Source organism: Podarcis pityusensis, assembly GCF_964106645.2.
Source record: "Podarcis pityusensis genome assembly, chromosome: 10".
Classification (NCBI taxonomy): Eukaryota; Metazoa; Chordata; class Lepidosauria; order Squamata; family Lacertidae; genus Podarcis; species Podarcis pityusensis.
In genome coordinates this window covers 18,040,112-18,061,707 of record NC_138035.1, presented here as the reverse complement: position 1 = coordinate 18,061,707, position 21,596 = coordinate 18,040,112, and the positions used below count along the sequence as shown (strand labels likewise).

The 21,596-nt window shown below is 43.2% G+C and overlaps 1 protein-coding gene across 14 annotated transcripts in view; it reads right to left on the bottom strand.

Annotated features, from left to right (window-relative positions):
* Positions 1-21,596, bottom strand: part of MICAL3 (microtubule associated monooxygenase, calponin and LIM domain containing 3) — a 194,652-nt gene that overhangs the window by 110,508 nt on the left and 62,548 nt on the right. For 13 of the 14 annotated variants that reach the window (XM_081022591.1, XM_081022584.1, XM_081022593.1 and 10 more), the window contains exon 2: positions 835-1,223. In XM_081022591.1, the coding sequence (XP_080878717.1) occupies positions 835-1,098 (264 nt within the window). In that variant the 5' untranslated portion in view covers positions 1,099-1,223. Of the gene's footprint in view, positions 1-834; positions 1,224-12,227; positions 12,361-21,596 lie in introns of those variants that run through there. The other variant, XM_081022590.1, reaches the window with a different exon arrangement.

Genomic DNA, 21,596 nt, shown 5'->3' with positions numbered 1-21,596 from the left:
GAAGCACAGGCAGTGTTAACAAGAGATGGAGGCTGCAAAGCACACTGTGAACAGTGCTGATCTTTGGGAACATGCCGTTTCTGCAGATGAAACAGCCCAACTAAACACAGCTGCCAGCAGCTTCCCAGCCTTACATCATACTGCTAAATACAAGTTTTAAGTAGATTATTTATTGGTGGTATCTGTTTGTTTTGAAAAAACACCAAGGGTTAGCAGGCGATTAGCTGACAAAATAGGGACTTTTAGAACAAGGTGATCAGCAATTTTAAGAAACAAACTGGAAATTTAAATAGATTGTAACTGAAGTTTATACTTTTCATAAATAAAATCTGGTCATTTGAACTTGAAGAGTTTTTCATGAGGATCAGAATCATTTTTTTATATCAAGCAGGTTCCTTCACTATACTCTCTGCAGCACCTGCTAAAGGCAATCTTATTTAGAAAAGCCTACCCAGGTGTTTTAAAAGTCTGTATGAGTTCTAATTTGCTTTAGTCTATTGTACTGCAGTTTTAATTTTCTGCAGGTTTTAAATTATAGTTGTAATTTTTGAGTGACAACGTTTTAGGAGGAGATTACTAAGGCTTCCACACAAAGCAACAAGTAATCTTGCTTAAACATGTAGTATAATCGTACCAGCTGCAGCACTCTGTGTAGCCCAGCTGCACATTGCATTGAGATTATTGTTCAGCTTAGCAGGGATAAACAGCAAGAGCCACATGGAAAATACTAGCCAACATCACAGGCTCATCTACATGTAACTGCATACAGCTAAAGGCCATTTTCATATATACTGTACAGGTAAGCCTAATGCAACCCTGCTTGTCAATGCCCACCTTCGTGTTGGCGCATACTTTCCCCTTCTTGTAGTCCTTGTGGCAGCCTCTCTTATCCAACTTGGCCCAAAGGGCTTTGGCTTTCCAGTAATTAAGCTTGGACTTGAGCTTGTGGTAGAAAGTACGATAGTCTTTGGGCTTCAGCTCTAGAAAATCACAGAGCTCCTGGAAGGCTTTGAGAGTCCCTTTGCAGGTCGAGGCCTGGACAAATCGGTCAAAGAGGACATGGGCCTGGTTCATCTTCTCATTACTCCTTTCTTCCATGCTTCCAGCTGAGCCGCTGGCCCTCCTTGGCGCATTGGCAGCTGCCCCCTTCCAGTCTGCCTGCCTTCTTGTCAGCTATTTCACTCATCAACAGTCGCTTGTTTTAATCCACATACATCATTAACCTAGAAAAGCAAAAGACAGGTCAGTGAATCCACACAAACACATGTCACTGGCATGTAAAAAGTGGTGCAACTTATGCCAGTTCACATAGATCTGCTTAACTCTGTCCGATGCAGAGAGCTTCATGGAACTGAACAACCACCGAGGCCCCATTCCTGATGGTTAGAAATTCTGCTCAATGTGCTGCCCCATCCTGGGTTTCACGATCCATTATCCATACAACTTTTCAAGCCTATCTTCGAAACCATAAAGGGTTAGCTATAATCCTCTGTGCCCACAGTCAAACAGCATTCCCCCACCCTCTCAATTACTCTGAAAGGGTGGAAAGGTTTAACACTTTCTATGTAACAAGGGTGAAAAGCAAAAGGGGTCTTGGGGGTCAAGTGCCCAAGCTCCACTGTCCCTTGTTGCTATTTCTGTTGCCCTCCAACTCATGGAAGGAGTCTGTCTGAATCAAGAAGCCTTTTGTATCCATGGAGGCTCCCCAGTATCAGGAAGTTTTTAATCTGTGAGGTTTTATGATGTTTTTATATGTGCCAGAAGCCACCCAGAGTGGCTGGGGAAATCCAGCCAGGTGGGCAGGGTATAAATAACATCATCATCATCATCATTATCATCATCATCATCATTATAATTATTTGTTATAGAGCCCCAAAACATAAACCTAATTTCCATACAATGGGAGGGTATAATTAACTCTGGCTTCCTGGCTTGTTTCTCCACTCACGTGAAGAGAGAAACAAAGCAGGGGCAAATGAACCGAGTACAGAAGAAAGCTTGCTCATATTCTGTTTTAATAAGCCAAGATTTTATCATGCAAATTCAGCTTAGGAGTGAAAATTGAACAGTTTTCCTATAAGGATCTATAAGTGAACTCATAGTTAATTTCCCTATCAAGGGAACATCTGGTTAAGAATCATCAGAATCTATAAAGGAAATGCTGGAGGACAGAGCCCATGGGGTCGGCTTTGTCCTATCCAAGGCCCCAAATGGCTCTGATGTGGGCAAGTTTGCCATTGAGGTCTACCCTGCAAAATGGCTCTGAAATAAAACAATGTGCAATAATAGTTACACGATAAAAAGGTAAAGGTAAAGAACCCCTGACAGTTAAGTCCAGTTGCAGACGACTCTGGGGTTGTGGCGCAAGTCCTTAAAGCAATCCCATTCCCACTCTGAACTCCAAGCCCACGAAAACATTCAAAACATATAGTATTCTTTAAGCACCTCCCCTCCCCCAGCAAAAAAAAGGGATCGTTTATGCTAAGAAAGCTGATAAACAATTAATTTTATTTGTTTCCAAGTGTTTAAGACCCAGTTAATTCCCAGTGTATCACAAGACATGATACATCCCTACGCCCTTTCAGTTTTCTATGGAACGGAGAAGACTAGTAGGCCTTAAAGCAGAGATTAAAAATAAATAAATCTCATAATTGTAATGTGAAACCAACAAGCACAATGCCCCAGGAACGCAGTAGTGCTCAGATTTAATAAGACGGGAATGTTGGCACACCACTGATTTAACACTCATTCAACACAAGCTACAGCACCTGGAGAAGGACAAAGAATACACATAAGAAGAGAACTACTGAAGAGAGAACTCTTCAGGTATGTTGCCAAAACTAATACGCCATGGCCTAGTGACCCAACTACAAAGGCGGCTACTCACAATGTGCAGGGGTATGAATATACCATGTACATCATGACCCAAGAGAATTATTTGTACTTATATTTTTAAAATGTAAGAATTGCAGTTAAACTATGGAATTTCCTCCCACAAAAGACAGCGATGTCCACCAACTTGCAACAGCTTAAGAAGAGGATTAGGCAAATTCACAGAGATAAAGGTCAATGGCTACTAGCCATGATTGGCTATGTTCTACCTCCACAATCAAGAGGCAGTAATGCTTCTGAATACCAGGTGCTAAAAACTGCAAGACAGGAAAGAGCTCTTGCATTTGGGTCCTCCTAGAGGGCTTCCCACAGGCATCTGGTTGGCCACTGCGGGAAGAGGATGCTGGATTAGAGGGACCACTGGCCTGAGCTGGCAGGGTCTTCTTATGTTCCAAAGTCCTGAAGGCTGCAAAGATACAACTGAAAGTGAATGTAAGTCTCAGAAATCAGAAACTGAGAGTAGAACTTGCAATAATCAGGGGAGAGAATGATTTAATGCCCTTCATAGATAGTAGCAGGATTACATATTCAAAGGAAATTATAGGCCACCCTTCACCATATGGTCCCAAGGTAGGTTATATACTGCTGAGTACAATAGCCATGTAATACATTTCATCCCGAAAAGCCTGTGCAAAAAAGGTAAATCTTCACCCAACTTTGAACAGTGACAATGCCAGCTGCACCTAGGCATTCTACCATCTGAAAGCCACCACAGAAAAGATCCTCTCCTGAACTTGGCAGCAGGGCCTCCCCTGTCAACACTCAGGCAAAACTACGTGCGAGGCAGAAGTCCTTGGGATATTTGGGGCCCAAATTTGGGGCCCTTGAGATATTTGGGGCACACCGGCAACCAGTGTTGGTCTGTAAGATGTGGTGTAATATGTTCCCAGCCAGCACCCTGGCCACTGCATTCTGCTCCAATTGTTAAACCTCATGGAACTGGTTGCCTACCCTTAGGTTTTGCAGAGAGGGTTGTATCCGATATAAAGGGTCACAATCTTCTTACCAGGAGGAGTTTCATGCACAATTTGCCCAAATGAGAATGGAGGTTTCCTCCCCAAGTGTGATGGTTTGGACTTAAAAGACTTATTTAAATAAGTAAAACGCTGAAATCTGGATGTCACACTTATCATATTACAACACCATAAATGGGACCATCTACCTCCATTAGCAGGCCTTGTCTTTGCTACCATAGCTGAGATCCACACCAGGCAACACATCCAATCTCAAGATAAAAAGGAAGATAGGTAGAAAGTATGCTTCTATCAGAACACAGAATCTGTAAGTGGCACAGCTCCTACAAGCTAATATGATTTTAAAAAATAAAATGCATTTTTGCTGGAATGGAGATATGGCTTTAACTCAAATTCAACTTCATATTCTTGTTTTCTCACCCCCTGGCAGTGAGTAAGCCAAGGCAAATCTTCACAAATTATGCTTCTTGCCATTCCAATGTGTCAGTTCTCTCTGGAGTGTTTTGCTTGTTGCGCATTTGCCAACACTATGTCAAGTGACATTATTTAGGAGTTGAAGCAATAAGCAGGCATCTCCCCCTGGGGCTTACTTACACGATAAGGGCACATTCACACAGGATGACAGGCGCCATAAAATCTCTACCCAAGGCGTAGGGGGAACAGACAGGCTGACTCAGAAGGAAGCCCTATTTGTGTGAAATACCACCATTCCATGCTGCAATTTACACAGTGGTGGATCAAAACAGGGTTACCATCATCACAGAAACCTGTTGCCTTATGGACACTATCTGCATACAGCAGACATGATGACCTCCCAGTGTTTTGGACTACAACTCCCATCAGCCCCAGCCAGCACAGCTGGAGGGCACTACCTTGAGAAAGGCTGGCACAGAGAAACAATCAACACAAATAGCACTTCCATGGACCTAACCAGAAGCCCAGAGGCAGCCCTGTGCACGCTCCACGGTTACCGTATGGTGGCTGCTATCATGTATGAACCATTGATAAAAGAATTAAGAGTAGTCTGAATGACCACGGTAAATCTAGTCTCAAAAACAGATGCAAATAAAGGTTGTGAAGGGCCATTAACTCAAGTGGTGGTATTCAACACTGGTCCTGCTCAAAGCAGACCTATTGAAATTAATGGGCATAACTTAGGTTCATTAATTTCAGTGGGTCTACTCTGAGCAGGACTGGTGTTGAACACCTCCCACGTTTTTTAATGGGTGGCTTCTTTATTCATTATGGTCTGAAGTACTACTTTGGGCAGATGTCAATGCATTTTTGAGAAAAATGACCTGTCTCTTTTGTATATTATTCTGCATCACAACATATACAACGATGGTAAAAGTGACACAATGTGAGCAACATTAGCACCATCACAAGTGTGAGAGTCATTTTCCCCACTCATGCTGCTGATCTGGGCTAAAGGCAACATTACTCTTTCAGGAGAAATGACTGAAGAACGTAAGTAGTGAGTGACCAGTCAGTCTTCACTGATCAACCACTCTAGGATAAAGACAGCACCCTCTGAAGACATCCTACCTGCACACAGACCTTGTGTCCTCCCCAGAGAGACTCTCTGTACATATCCCCAAATCACTTCAATGTATCAAGTTACACTTGCGCCCCCCTCAGTTGCTGACAAAATGCTTTTTATAGCAACAGAGAGCATAAAGCAAAGAACACACTACGGTTTAGTGCCAGCAGAGGTCCACGGAGCAAGGCTGAAGCTAAACTTAGCTCATCGAATGTCCTCCTCTTGTTTTTCCACTTTGCCAGACACAGGAATGCCGCAAGAGAATCTTATGTAGTGTCTGGGGAACTAGGGGAAGGGAGTTTAAAACAAAGAAAATCCAAGAGCCATGTCATCTCCAGGAATCGAGTGCACGGCCTTTTGACCCCACCGTTTACAACCATTTACAATGAACTTGTGGGTCTGCAGATTTATCTGCTCACCCAAGCATAACAATTCAGGCATTTGTTGAAGTGGGATGTAGTCTACAAAGCTCCTGCCATAAATAAATCTGCTAGCCTGTGAGGTGCCATAAGAAACCCTTGCTTGTATTGTAGAGCTTTCAGTCTTTGTGTGATGCAATCGTTTACATGCGCTGCCTCAATCTTAGGATGCCTCTTAACAGCAGGGGTGCAACATTAAAAAGTAGGTGGGTGCAATCCTCTTCCTGACAGAGGGAAAAGGGGGCAGAGGCACAGCCGCATTAACAGCATTCAAAACATCCTTCTGCGTGGAGCTTCAGTGATTTCCATCCACTAACTCCTGCCGGGAATATTTGGACCCCTAAAGCTCTTGAATTCTGGAGGCAGCAAGCCAGAGAAATACAAGGAAAGGCAGAGGTGCCTGCCAGGTTTCCAAGGTATTGGTTTCCCTGCCTGTGCCTTTCAGCCAGCAGGACCTTGCATGTTTTTGTCTTGAGGCAGTCAATGCTGACTCAGTCCAAGTGGACATTAGATGGTCATACACTCAAGCAAATACATGGATTTAAATACCTAGGATTACTTATTAATGAAAAGCTTTCATGGCAGAGGCATAGCTGGGGAGGGGCTCATTGGGCGCCACACCGCGGGGGGGGGGCGGCACTTACCATGGGGCCTGCAGCGTGGGGAAATGGCAGTGTGGGGCTTGCATCTGCCCGCTGCCTCCCCCTCAGCCACCCTACAGCCAAGGGGGAAGTGGTGGGCAGACTTCTTGGAGGCTTCGTGCAGCACACCCTGCCTCGGCTTGCCCCACCCCCAGGCACAGGGCATGCACACCGAACAGCTAGCTACAAAACTGTATCATGGAAAGCCCACCTGGATGCAATCAAGCTATTATCTGCCCGCTCTACTGGACAGCTATACAGGTTCTTCCACTCGAAGGCGAGGCAGTTAATCAACCCAGCCATCAAGATCTACGTGTAAAAGATCATTGCACAAATGCTTTATGGGGCCGAGATATGGGGAAGTGGTATCAAATCAGAACTAGGAGCCCAACCAAACAAACTCATGAGAAAGATATTGGGGCTTCCACTGGGGACTTCAGCAAAAACAAAATGGGAGGCAGCAGTTAAGAGTTCCCGGTCTCTGCAGCTGTGGAAGGCACTGTGGTTCTCTAGCAGTTTGACTTCACCGCCAGAGGAGCACCCCGTTCTCTCCTGAGAAAGACAAATGCCAACAACTGTAACAAAACTGCAGAGTGCTGCTTCCCCCCCCAACTCCAACTCAAGAATAGAGGGTCTCTTCACCCATTATGTCCACAGATGCAGACCTAACATGCTTACACACCTAAGCATGTGAAGCATGAATACAAACATGTGAAACACAAATACAGAGATCATGCAGGCATTCTTCTTAGGGAGTTGAGGTTGGTTGTGGTTCCCCGTTTAGTGTAGACTTCATAGCAGGCTTAGATTGCTGCTGCATAAGGTGTGAAAACCCCACTAAAAGGCCACAGGATCAACACTCAGGTCTTAGCAGTGTGGGCTGGACTCTTTCTATCCCAGGGCATAGCAGCAGCCTAACAGGCCCATAGTATTCAAGTGAGGTAATTTAACAGAAGCTGGCAGGGATCAAAAGGATGGCTCCCATCCATTTGCTCCATAGCAAGGCAAAAACATCCACACCATCAACCTTCTACAGATCTAACCCACATCATTCATCTTGCCTTGGATAGCTGCTGAAATGTCATTTTACATCCAGTGGTGTGTGTTAGTAGGTGCCAAGCTACACAAATTTTCCAGTTGGTGTCTACTTGCACAGGGCAAGGCCCCAGGGTTACCAATAAGAGAAGGGCTATATTTTTCCACATCCAATGCCATCTCTATGACAGCTTTGTGAATTACACAAAGCAAATACGGTAGATGCACCACCTATAATTACCAGGGTAGAAAAAGGAACACACAGTTTAAAACATACACACACATAGTCATGGGTGGCAAAATGTAGCAGCCTGGCAGAGAAAGCTTATTTGCATGCACACACTCAGCTCATGAAGTTTGCCAGCATTCAGAGTCAATATGTTTTAAGAATCTTAAAGGTGAGAAATCTCTCTAGAGCCCTGTTTTTGCAAAGATCCTGGGTCTCAATTTAATCTAATCTAAGAATCATGGAGAACTGATGGTACCAGTGTTCTGTATCTGAACTTGGGGGGAAAGTGGGGCACCTCCCAACAGGGAACACCCATAGGAGAAAAGCAATGTCTGAGCATACCCAACTGTTTAGCTGAAAATGTGACCTGCAGCTAAATAAATAAATAAATAAATAAATTTTAAAAATATCAGATAAAGCGGTTGTTAACGACTTGGTAATTGCTCACTATGGACTTAGAATTCCTCAAAAGGACCCCCACCTCCTACTTTAAGAGGACACAGGAGCTGGCCTAAATTCAGTGTCCTAAACCGAAAGGTTTGTGTTATTCTATGCCTGTATCCCACATCTTAATTCCATGTTGGTAACAAGAAGGGAAAAGGGGGAAAGCAGAGAAATTGGAGAAAGATGGGAGAGAAGGGGTGCCCCACTTACTTTTAGCTCTCACTGCCCCATTTTTACTTCAGCCCCACAGACCACTGGCATGCAACCCTCCTGCAGATTATGGGAATATGGCCCTTGACAAGAGAGAAAGGTTCATCGCTCCATTCTAAGCCAATATCCCATGTGGTTTTCAGCATGTGTGACTTGGCCAGCCAGCATCATTGGGGAAAAAAAAGCAGGGAATCTGAGGAATGAAGTGAAAAGTGAGCGTCTTTCCTCAGCAACTCATTACCTCCACAGATACAACCAAGATGCCAATTTGGCAGCTTTTCCGAGCTCTTGGATGGCAAAGATATGTGAAGTTCCTGTAGTTTATGTCCAGTTAAAAACAGGCTGACAACACAGGTGTGGCCGGCTTATGCTTGTTCCATTTATGCAGAAGGAACATCAAAACCTGGGCTGTGTGTCAAGTACTGGGGACAGCAGGTGAACTTGACCAACCCTCCTGTGTATTTTGTGCTTTAGGGCTCACTTTCACTGGCGGCTCGAGTGAGTCACGTATTAAGTAGTCATAACCACAGCATGCTCAAAGAGTGCACTGATCCATCCAAAAAGAATGGAAAAAGCTGCCTGAGGGTTAGGACATCTCTTGCTGCTGGACGTTGCCTTATAAGAACAGATGGGAATCAGTTAGGAAACCAAAAATAAATACAGAAAAAAAGTCAGCACCCAACAGTATACCAAATGCCAGGTTTGGCCCTGAGTCTGAAACTCTTAACAGTGGAGTAGGCAAAGAACTAGGCTGTAAACTACGAATGTTTTAATTGAATCTCATCTGTCATCTGGGTGCCTTATGCCAAATATGGGAAATGTATAACCTCGTCCACCCCAGGAACCATGGCAAATGGTCAGAGACTATGGAAGTTGCAGCCCAACAATGCCTGGGACCACCATGTTGTCCACCACTTGATCTACATGCAGGGATTTTATTTTATTTTTTCAAACAGAGAAGTATTCAGATTCTACAAGAAGTATAAGTACCCATGCTGGCCTATCAGAAAAATTCCAAAATGCAAGCCCTCGTCTGAAGTTTGCAATGGTACAGCCCAGATAGGTTTGCTGTCTCAGCAAAAATAATATATATCACCATATGGTAAACACAATTCAAGAAACGATTTTCCATTTTGCTGCCTCTCGAGCAAACATACCCTCTGCTGCTAATGGAGGGGGGAGGGAAATGTCTCAAGCATAATGCCATTACAGAATTATGTAATTAGAATTGCAAACTTGGGGGAAGGGGAGCTTCTTCCCGAGTCCCATGGGGAAGAAGCTTATCAGGGGGTGTCTATAAGGAACTTATAGACTTGTATTTAAGCACGAGCCTGGTGACCACAGGAACCAAGAGCTGCAGGCAGACGGAACATCACACACACGAGTGAGCAGGCTGGTGATAGAGGGATGGAACACACAGTCCCTCCCCTGAGGCCAATATAGAAACCAAACAAGCTGCTAGTTCCTCCTCTGCCAGCCCTCAGCAGGCTAGTAATTATTTTGGAAGACTAGTAAATGTGGGGGGTTATTTACCCGGCTGTTGTAGCCACCTGTGGTTGGCACTTGTCTGTCTTAAGAGACAATGAAAGAGTGTGCCTTTGAGAGTCAAGTCAAACCGCTGGAGAGTTGCAGTGCCTGCTGTGTCTGTAGAAATCGATACATAAGAGAAATGCTCTCTTACAGGTAGGGCAGCAGAAATTAAAAAACCTGAAGAATCAACACCAGAGAACAAGAAAATTCTCAGAGGTATGTCTGGCAGACTAGTCCTATAAGACTTGCCAATAATCTGCTTCAGCACAGCTTTGGCTTAGACGCCATAGATAAACTAGACTGGAGTCAGAAGTCCGTATGTGTATCAATCACAATGGGTATTTTAAAATCATAGCTCTCAACCACGACAGAGTAAAAGCTAAGTACTGTTCCAATTACTCCCTAGCACGACCCTGTCTCTCTCACATTCTCATCTTGGCAGAGACCACTAACTATAATATGACGTGGTCCAGACAAGGCTGAAGTCATCCTCACCTGGATCAAAGGTGCTGTCTGAACACGACGGATGATATTGTTCTACGTATTTCGAACTTTGTACATTTCCCCACTGTATTTTGGCACAGGGCAAAGCAGCAACAGATGTAAACACAGTGAAATGCATGCCATTTAAATGTGTTTTTTCTGATATACAGTACTGCAGGCAAGTGCTCATTCAACAAATCCTCATCCTGGAAATAGACTGTTTCATTTCCTTTCAATCTCAGAGAGATCTGATTATTGGCAAAAAATAAAAAAATCCCAGACATAAGACATGGGGACCAAACCCAGGATCTTCTGAATGCAAAACATGAATGAGCTCTACCACTGAGTTATGGCTCTTCCCCAAGAACCACCTCTCTGAATTCCCAAAGCAGAAATAACTGTTGAATTCAGTTCCACTGCAAATCAGCATTACAGTCAAATGCTGCAAACTCACATAACCAGCTTCCAAAAGCCACTTTTCTTATCTTTGCCCATAAACCTGGTTATCACACAGCTTACCCACTGCAGAAATGCAGAGCAACATAAGCCAAACAATGGAGCTTTTTAAAAGAAATAGCATGACGACACCCAAGCTAGACAGGAATCATGTTCTAATGGGGATGAAAATTAGGAAGCAAGGGTCTGGTGTTCTCGTCTGAGAACTTTTCTACTACATCCACAAGAAGCCTAACTTTTCTGCTGTCACCTTGGACTGATTCTGACATTTTCTTATATTGCCTATGTATTACAACCTTTTGCTCTTGCAACAAGTTATTCTGTCGCTTCTTTATGCCCACTCCTCAAAGATACATTATTCTAGTGTAACTCCTGGATGCTACTTAAAAAAATTATATACCGTATATGTCAAGAGTTGAAAGGAAGGCACCAAATGCTTTAATGAATGTGATTCCATCCAGTAGAGGGCGGCAGCACATACATACCCAAATCTGCAAGTTGTTGATTTTGCCAGCATAACAGCAACATCAGAGTATGAAGGATGAAGACAGCCCAGCTGCATCCAGCACACTGTGAACTAGACAACTGTGCTCATAACTAACAGGTCAGAAATTAGGGCACATCTTTTAATTTGGGCAGAAAGGTTCTAAGGACAGGACACGGCTGGTTCTTGCGTTGTCAAGGGATCTAGAACTGCATGATTGAAATGGGGTGGCTACATTCACTGAAGATGGCATACAGAGAACATTTCAGAGTGCTCAGAGCATATATTTAATCCTAACAACAAAAGCAACAACCCTGTCCAACTGGTCTGTTTTAATCCAATACTGCAACTGGTGGGGGCTGAGGTCAACAGATACCGATTTGCCTGAAGCCAGCTGATTAGTCTAATTACGGAGAGGCAAGATCTATGGAAAACAAGTACAGCACATCTGCCAAAATGTGCATCCCCAGCTGCACATGCAACAAGGATCACACCCTTGCATTCTGCACTGATCTGGAAAACTACCATTTCTTCATTCCTTATTTTTTTAAAAAAAAGAACTTCTTATGGATTAGAATTCATACTGCAACCTACATTAAGTGATCTTGGAAAATGGATCCTGAAGGCACTGTGGTTATTTTGTTTGTTCATTTCCATACTCTGTGAAGAAATAACACCCTTTCACTCCAGTTTTGAATTCCTAAATACAAGCTACACCAGACCAGTTCTCTAAACTTCAACCGATCCCAGTTTCCATTACTCTTTGAAAACTAACATGCCATACCACATAATTTAAACCAGAAGATGCAGCAAAGCAATTAGAAACAAATTAGCTAGACTTCCCACACTGTCCCATTAGAAGCTTCACACCCTAACCAACCACACCTTACCGTATCTCCTTAGTGATGGGAGAAACCACCAGCTCCAGAAAACAAAGCCTGCTCCTGTTAGGTGGATGCTGTACCAACATTCCCCATTCAGAAGGAGATTATAAAACTTTTGTTAGCACAGCTAAGCTAAACAAATTGCTTTCCCATGAAGGATGGCAGGGACTGAGCAATTTCTGTTTCCTGGGCAAAGAGTCTCAAGCAAGCAGCTCTCTACAGGACCAATGACCTGGATTCTGCAGCACTAACAGCTGATTAGAACCGGAGCTTCTGCCTTCAGGGGTGAGCTTCCATCTTTCAAGCGAACAGTGTTTGTGCACTGTTCAAGCACTTAAAAATAGCAACTGGGCAGCACGCTCCCCTCTCTGGTTGGACACCTGACTCCCACTTGAGGCTGGAACTAGCATTTAGTAAAGCAATTTGCCTGAAGACACCAAGTATGTGGAAATGTCTCAAGACAAAGAGAATACCAAGTTCAGTACATGGATCAAGTAAAGTCCTCCTAAGAAATCTGTTTTATCAAAATGCAGTGACATTGGTGGCATGTGGATGCGATTGACGGTGTCCTCCAAGGCAATGTAGCCTCTCAAGGAATGCCTCACCCACCACTTCCAGAGGCATCAGCAGTCATGTGCTCAAGGTTCTGCCACACTCCACAGCAGCCTTTCTCAACCCAAATGTTGGACTACATCTCCCATCACCCTAGCTAGCGGCCCCAGTGGTCAGGTATGATGGGAGTTGTAGTCTAACGACATCTGGGGACTCAAAGCTGAAGAAGGTTGCTCCAGAGGCTGTGAAAGGAATTGGTGGAAGTGATCTGAGTGCTGTGGACTAAGAGTTTTAAAACAACATCTGCTTCCTAGTAAGAATCCAATGTAAAATATGATAGAGCTTTGCAACTTCCCTCTGGTTGCTGCCCAGTTCAGTTTCCAGATGACCAATCACCCTTGTCCCTCTTCAGGCCTGTGCAGAGGATGTGGGGCGCAGCTGGGTACACTTGCCTTGAGCTTTGGAGGGCTAAGATGGCGGAGGGAGGGCACCATGGGCCTGTCAGACTTACACTGTCACGCCATGAATCTTCTCTTCAGTGGAGCTTCAAAATGCCCTTTTAAGATCCATGTGCTTTCAGAATACAAAACCTAGCTCTATACCAAGGGAAATACCAGTTAATTTGGCTTAAACTAGGGGTAGGCAACTGTGGTCCTGCAGGTGTAGCTGAACTACAACTTCCATGGCCTCTGACGTTAGACATTTTGGCTGGGGCTGATGGGAGTTGGGAGCCCAACAATACCTTGAGAGCTGATACCTGGAGGGCATCTGGTTCCTCAGCCCTGCCTTAAAACGAACGTACTCTGTTCAAGTTGCAATATTTAGCACCTTTATGTGAAATTGACAATGGAGAGAAACTGCATGAGTTGATGGAAGGAGATAAGAAGTCCGTTTAGAACAGAGCAAGGATAACTGAGGAACCCTAGGGAGACAAAGCAGAATTCTTGGGCAAACAACCCTTATCCCAAAGCCTCCCCTTTATACACATTCCCAGCACATTTTAAACATTTCTTGATAACCACGAGAGTTAGGAATTGCTAAAAAATAAATGGTGAGGGGGAAATGAAAGCAAACTGCTGTACTGGATTCTGTTCTGAGCAAAGCAGGTTTCGCATAAGGAAGGCTGCGCCAAACCATTTTCAAAGCCAAAGTAAATAAGCTTCCACAGCTGCATTATGCCAAAAGTACCAGTCATTCTTGCAGACGAGCTGATGATCCATGAATTGACATGGACAAAACACAAACCCCTCCACCTCTCAAAATGCCTCACGGCAGCTAGAACAAAGTATGTAGCACAGAGAGGCAGCTTCCAGCTTACACCATGTACCCCCCTATCTTTAGTTCCTTCTTGAAAGTCAAAAAAGAAAAAGCGAATGTAATTCATTAACACCCACCGCTAGCCTGTCTCCAGGTTGGGCCACAGCTCAGCAACACGTCAGTTGGAGCAGCAAAAGGCCGGCATGAACTGGCAGCATGCCACGCCAACATGCTTTGGTAGTTAGTGCAAATAGGAAAATCTGAGGGCTGGTCTTAAGTCCTCTGGATTAAATATTGGGAAGTCAAACACATCCTAAAAGAGGCATATTACATCAGAGGTAAGCGAAGTTCAGCGTAAGGAACCAGGACTAGTGCTCCCACACGACAGCGCCTGGAGAAGCTGAAGAATATCTGGTCCACATAGGCAAAGCCAGCGTAAGGGATTGAACACAGCAGATATACACGTTTCCAGGGCCACAAATTCAAAAGATGTGATTAAGAGCAGTTTAAGAAGAAAAGTGGATGTAAAACCACAAGATTTTATTCGCTGGCTGTGCAATCATTTTGTAGGGGATTACTCTGTTGTCTAATCAGCACCGCATTTGGCTCAAGATGCCTGTGCTTCAGTGTGCCGGCTAGTTCTTTAAGCTTAGGGTGACATCTGTTAGAGACTGGTTCATGTCACATTTTTCAAGTGACTAACCTGCCTGCCCAAATGCCCATGGAAGACTAAGAAGAAAAAGCAACCGGCTACAGTGAACTCTAAAAAGATTTGAGTCGGCAGGTTCGTGAAAAAGCAATTCAAGACTATTAACAAGCTTATATGCTATAGCTCTTGGGTATCAAGGAAAGACAGGTACCAGTAAACAAACTTAGAACACTGTCATTCCTTTAAAAAATGTAAACATGCTGTAAAGCTGAAATATGTACTACTAACCGTTTGTGTGTAAAAATACATGTAAGAAGACACAGAAGACAAAGGAGACTTTCGTTCTTTTCCGCTCTTTGGAACTCCCTTCTATACAGAGGTCTTTTGTGGCTGTCTACATTGCAAACAACCCTACTCAAGCCGAGGAAAACCCACAGCACGGTAAGAGAGTTACTGTTTTGCATACAAGAGATTCCAGGTTCAATCCTGGCAATTCCAACTAAAGGATCTCAAGTATATGGGAAAAAACTCTTCCTGAGACCATGACAAGATGTTGCTAATTAGAGCAGAAAAAATTAAGTCAGATAGGCCAGTAGTCTGTTTTGGTATAATGTGGGTTCAAATGATCACAAATCAGGAAATTCTGCTTTTGAGCAGAGTTGCTTGGGCAGTGGCAGCAAAACATAAAGGCAACCTCCATGAGACGTCCAGAGCATAGCAACACAAGTGTGGGCCTTCTTTGTGGCAACTTCCTGCTTGTCAAGTGCTCTCCTCAAGGAAACTCGCCTGGCACCTTTGTTACATATTTTTAGGTGCCAGGCAAAGACAGTATGCCCTTCTAAACTGGAGTGTGTATGTGTGTGTTGTTTGTTACTATGTTATGCATTTTTGTGTTTTTGTACTATAAGCATTTCTGTGATCCTTGGATGAAGAGAACTGTAGAAATGTAATAAATAAAGTAAATATATAAATAAATATTACTAGCAGGAACCAAGAGGACCCCTTATGCTACAAGTTCTGCTCTGTTATATCTCCACTGAAGCAGTCCAGTGCCTAGAATGTATGTCCAGACAGCATGAGGCCTTCCCCATTTTATGGCAAGTTTCATGTTTTTCTACATGCCTCCCTTCCAAAGTGCAACACACAAACACACACGATATGGAACACAAGAAGCTCCTTTTTCTCTCAAGAAGTCATAGAATCAGTATTGTAGATTTGAAAAGGAACCAAAGGATTGTCTAGTCCAGGTCCCTGTGATGCAGAAATCACAGAGCATCCTTAACTGATGACCATCCAACCTCTGCCTGAAAACCACCAATGAAGAAGAGTCCACACCGCCTTCCGAGGTGGACTGCTCCACTGTCGAAAAGCTCTTGCCATTGAAAATTTCTTCCTAACGTTTTCCTAATCTTCCCCATCATCTGCTGCCTGATCTTTTTAACTCAAGGGTGGGAAACCTTGAGGCCCTCGTTGGGAGTCCAACAACAGGGCCACAGGTTCCCAAGCCCTGTTTTACCTAGTCATGCCAGGAATGCAAAACACACCCTATCACCAAGCACAGGCTATCACTAAGAATGAGAAATTAAGCATGGAATGAGTCTGTGTAAGAGATGTGACTTGCTGCACTCAAGTAACCTTCCAGACCATTAGACTGAAGGGGTTGTTACTAGCCACAACAGCAAAAGAATCAGCAGCCATAACAGGGAGTCCACCCATAATTTAGAAAGCAGTTCCTGGTAGAAGAACCAGAGCAAACAGTAATTCAGCAATCAGGCAAAAAAACCAAAACACTTCAGTGCTTTAAATAGTTCAAAACCAGATTGTGCTGTAGTGCAATTCCCTACTTGTTAGTGTGAAACATACCCAAGGGCAAAGGTTTGTTATGCTGTGTGCAGTATAACACAGAAGTGAAATGTTTCATCTGTACACCGAGTTCCCTGCATGTTGTACGGCTGATGACTGATTATGTAGAGGCCTGAACAAAAAGAAAGGAGGGATTCAAGAAAATAGGCAATTCCTCTCTCCCAAATGTATACTAGGCTGCAAGTCGTTCATGGAACCACTACCTAATGTCAGTTCTTTGGCAATGCACTCATGGCAAGACCCCTTTCGCCCCATTAAGTGGGGGGGGGCATGCTAATGATGAATTCCATCATGTTATTTCTTACCACCTTGGCTGATCCGTGCAAAGTGGTGGAGCACAAAGGGGCAGTAACACCTCAGCTGCTCTTGGGGTCTTGGTTAATGTGCGACGGCAGGGGCCGGAGGGGGGGGGGGTTGGCAAAAGGGAAGCACCAAGTTTCAGATCCAAAGTCAAAGAGGCAAGTCTTGTTTTATTTATTTGCAGAAGCACTCTAATTTATTTCTGTACCTAATAGATTGTGAGTGCTTTATAAATAGGAACATTACAAGACCAATAAAGGCTGGGTATATTTTGTTCCATTGTTTCAAGCACTTGCTCCCATCATCTTTACAACTGATCTTCACAAGTAATCAAATAGGGAGGAGGTGCCATTCCTTTTTTAAAAAGATAAGTAAAAGCAATCTATGTAATGTGCCTTTTAATAACAATAGAAACAGAGTTGATTATACAACAGAAACAGAATTGAAGCATATAGATGTTACTGATCTTATACCAACAAATATTAAAAGATCACCTGAAAGCAAGCTGGTGTCAATCATACTGCTCTGCTTTCCTTTGGATCACATCAGCAAGGCCGAAAGTGGGGTCATTGTCTGGGCAGTCCAGGACCCCAACACACACTCCCCGGGCTTGTGCCCCACTTTAGTGCTGCTAACGCAGCAGTTTGACTTCACCCTTGGAGGTGCACTCCATTGCCTCTCGAGTCAGGTGGATGCCAACAATAGCAAACTTGAAAACATTAGCCATAACCAGAAACTGACAACTCTTTAGCACCATTTGAAGTTCACCTCTGTTTTTCAGCCTGAGCAAATGCCCTCTCGGGAATCAGGCCTGCTGTATTGATCACTTGCAATGAAATGAATGAACAGTAAAATCTCTGAGAATGGACCATGCATTGTCCATTTAAGCACAATTTAGCCTCTAGACTCTACCTTTCCCCCTTTCCTACCAGGGAGCTGTAAAGAACTCTATTAATAAACTAGTTATGCTACACATACCTACAAGGAGACAAACTTCTAGTTATTAAAAGTTTTCAACACACACCTCCACATTTCGAATGAGAAGAGAATTTCTAAAAACACATTAAGATGGACTTGTCAGGGAACGCCCGTTGGGACTTAATAACAAAATACTGATTTGGGGAATTCTGGACAGTAAAGGAACACAAAAAGTAATTGTGCAGAAGTTTGTATTAATCTCTTTATTCAAGTTATGTGTATGCCAATGAAACTATTTCACTGAGAAAGGGAACTGCCTGTACTAAAATGAAAATCCAAGCAAGAACACACTTTTAAAAAATCTAAGCAGCAGCAGCAGAAACAGACTAATGCAGCTTCCCTTCTGGAAAGTATAAACATCTATGGTGCTTTTTGGTTGATAAGAAGTAAGCAGCTGTAAACAACTCCCTTTCTCCACCTCCTTACAATGTTCTTCCATTGAACTGATCTGTTGCAAAGACTTTCTAAAGTTACTGCACTTACTGCAAAATTGTAAACCCCTTAACTGCTACACCAATAAATACCAGGCCATATAGCAACCTGCTGCGCAAAGAAAATTGATACAAATGGGAACAGGTGAGTAGATCAAGTTTCATTTGCCTCCGTCACCAACACTGACACTAGGTTACTGAAGTATCTCAATCAGTCCCTGGTCAGCTTCCACATATGCTTTAGCAGGTCTGGCATCAGCACCAGATACCCTCAAGGCCCCTGCACAGCCTACCACTAACACTGGTGACTGGGAGCAGCCGCCGAGACCACATAACACCGCTCCTGCAAGACCTACATTGGCTCCCAGTATGTTTTCGAGCACAATTCAAAGTGTTGGTGCTGACCTTTAAAGCCCTAAAAGGTCTTGGGCCCAGTATACTTGAAGAAGCATCTCCACCCCCATCGTTCAGCCCAGACACTGAGGACCAGCGCCAAGGGCCTTCTGGCGGTTCCCTCACTACAAGAAGTGAGGTTACAGGGAACCAGGCAGAGGGCCTTCTCAGTAGTGGCGCCCACCCTATGGAATGTCCTCCCACCAGATGTCAAAGAGATAAACCACTACCTGACATTCAGAAGACATCTGAAGGCAGCCCTGTTTAGAGAAGTTTTTAATGTATGACATTTTAATGTATTTTAATGTACCAGGCAGAGGGCCTTCTCAGTAGTGGCACCCACCCTGTGGAACGCCCTCCCACCAGATGTCAAAGAGAAAAACAACTACCAAACTTTTAGAAGACATCTGAAGGCAGCCCTGTTTAAGGGAGCTTTTAATGTTTAATAGGTTATTGTATTTTAGTGTTTTGTTGGAAGCTGCCCAGAGTGGCTGAGGAAACCCAGCCAGATGGGCGGGGTACAAATAATAAATAAGTTGTTGTTGTTGTCATTACCGACCTGCATGCCCTAAGCTCCCCTTTTTAATTAAAAATCAAAAATTAAAAAACCAGGTGCTCCAATGTAATGAGTACCCTTCTGGGCCTGGGGGAGGTGCCATGTTTAACCCTGGAGTGATGCTATATCATGGTCATTTGGGGAATTAAGAAAGACGTTCCCCCTAAAAATTCATCTTGGTGTTACTTGGTACCGCCATCACCCAGAAAGCCTACCAGAGCATCTCAGCATGAAACGTAAGTTGTGAATTTATTTGCAACTATACCTTAATTGCTTCTTGTGCCATTTGATTCCTGTAGCATGGCATATATATTTACTGTTTTTATTATTTTAATGTGTGCCACCATGGGAATTTTTACAGAAGAGTAGTATAGCCTTTTTTTACACAAATAAACAAATCTTGGGGAGGAAGCATGGTGGGCAGCTGCTGGAACATGTGGAAATGCTTACACCAATCTGTAAAACAATTATAAATAGGTTCAGTTGGTTATAAACGGAGGTTTATAAAGGGAGTATTTTGAGGTACATTTGTTACAAAAACTGAACTGAAATCCTCAGGGGAAATAACCAAGACCACAGGAACCCAACCTGAAGCACTTAGGAACAGAACTTTGTTTTGTAAACTACTTTGAGGTGTTTTTTATTTTTTTAAAAAAACAAACCCCAAACAACCAACAACTATCAAGCACTATGCACGTTTTATGAAACAAACAAAGCAAAAACTAGTTTTGCAACTTTATCAGCAGCAGCCAATGGTTTCTTTCAGTGATCATCGATCAAGACTGGATATGAATTAGTGCCTCAGAAATTAGGTTTGTTCTGCAAAAGCAGAGCCTGAACCACACAATGTAATCATGCAATGTAATCATGCAACAGTAGCAACTTTTAAAAGCTAAAGTACAATCATCTTTATTTTTCAAAGAACATCCCATATTCTTCTTTCAAATGATCTGTACATCCTGCGTAGTAGCAAGCAGCTTTACAGTCAAAGGTCTACATAAAGTTTTAAAACAGGACAACAAATCAATCAGAATAGTAGAGAAAAATAAGATTTAAAAGTAATTTATGAAGCATGCCAGGGAGCCAAGGGCTTTTGCAGATAAAGGGAAACAGAACAAACACTCCCCTTGAATGACCAAGCATCACCATACATAGATAGCATGCTTGCAGTTCCATTACATGTTTACTAGTCTTGTGCAGAAAACTATAGTGGAAATGTAGTGGAATTATGATGCCAGTACGCATGCCAAAAAGTCTGCTGCAGTGATGTTGATGTCCACATGGTTATGCTGGTGCCTAAATCAACTAATGCACAAATGGAGGAACTTGGGTTTTTAAAAAAAATTATAGGAAGAGGACAAGTTCCCAAATAAAAGAATGGCATGGTGATTGTAAGCATCCTCTGATCAAACCTACAGAATCAGAAACAACTACATAGGTCAGTAACTGAAGTGCTGCCTGTCTCCAAAGTTGCTCAATTAGTTGCCCCTCAAAATCTGGAGAAAGTGTTAATGCAGAACTTGTCACCAGGCCACTTTATAATCAAATGTCATACCCTTCCCACAGTGGACCTTCCAAGAAAATTAAGCAATAAATTGTGCCTTGATTGACTACTACAGTAAGCAAGTGTTAAAGAACATTTGTTTGTATGATGTCTTCATATTAACAGATCTAGACTGGATAGAGTCACCGCTGATAAGGTATTGGTTAAAAAAAAAAGGTCACTGATTAGAACTAAAGCACAATATATTGCTTAAAGATCTTTTCTACTGAAAGGACCGCCAAGCTTGGACACAAGGAATATCCATGTGGAGAGCTGATTTCATGTACCCATCCTACACATCAGCATGAAGTGGCCACCACGTGGAATAAGTTTTTGGAAGTCTTCACATGGGAGCAATAATGTCAAGTCCAAAAGGAGAGAGGAAAAACAGGCAAAGAAGAACCCAGCAAAAAGTTTTGTGAACATGGCCAACTTAAAAGCAGGTCTTCTTTCCTAAATGCAGAGATTTTCAATTGCACTTGGCAATTTACATCTAATCTGCTCTGAGTTTCTACAGCCAGCTCCTGTTTTCTTTTCAGCTTCCGATGAGGGAGTTAGCAAGCTCCCTCCCTCGTCCAGACCAACCAAGCATAATTGAAGCCTGCTCTAAAAGATATGCAATGTCAGATTACTGAATAAAACAAAGGAAATATTTAGGTCATGCATCATTTCTTTTGCATGAGGAAATCTTGAAGCGACAAGAGGAAAACCCTGGCATGTATCCAGAGTTTGTGCCAATTTTGGAAGCTTTTAACTTAAATAGGAAAAGGTAGGATGAGCAGGGCTGCTCACAAACAAGCGCACATACACACCATAAACTGAAGGTTCATAGACTAGAAATGGACAATGAAGA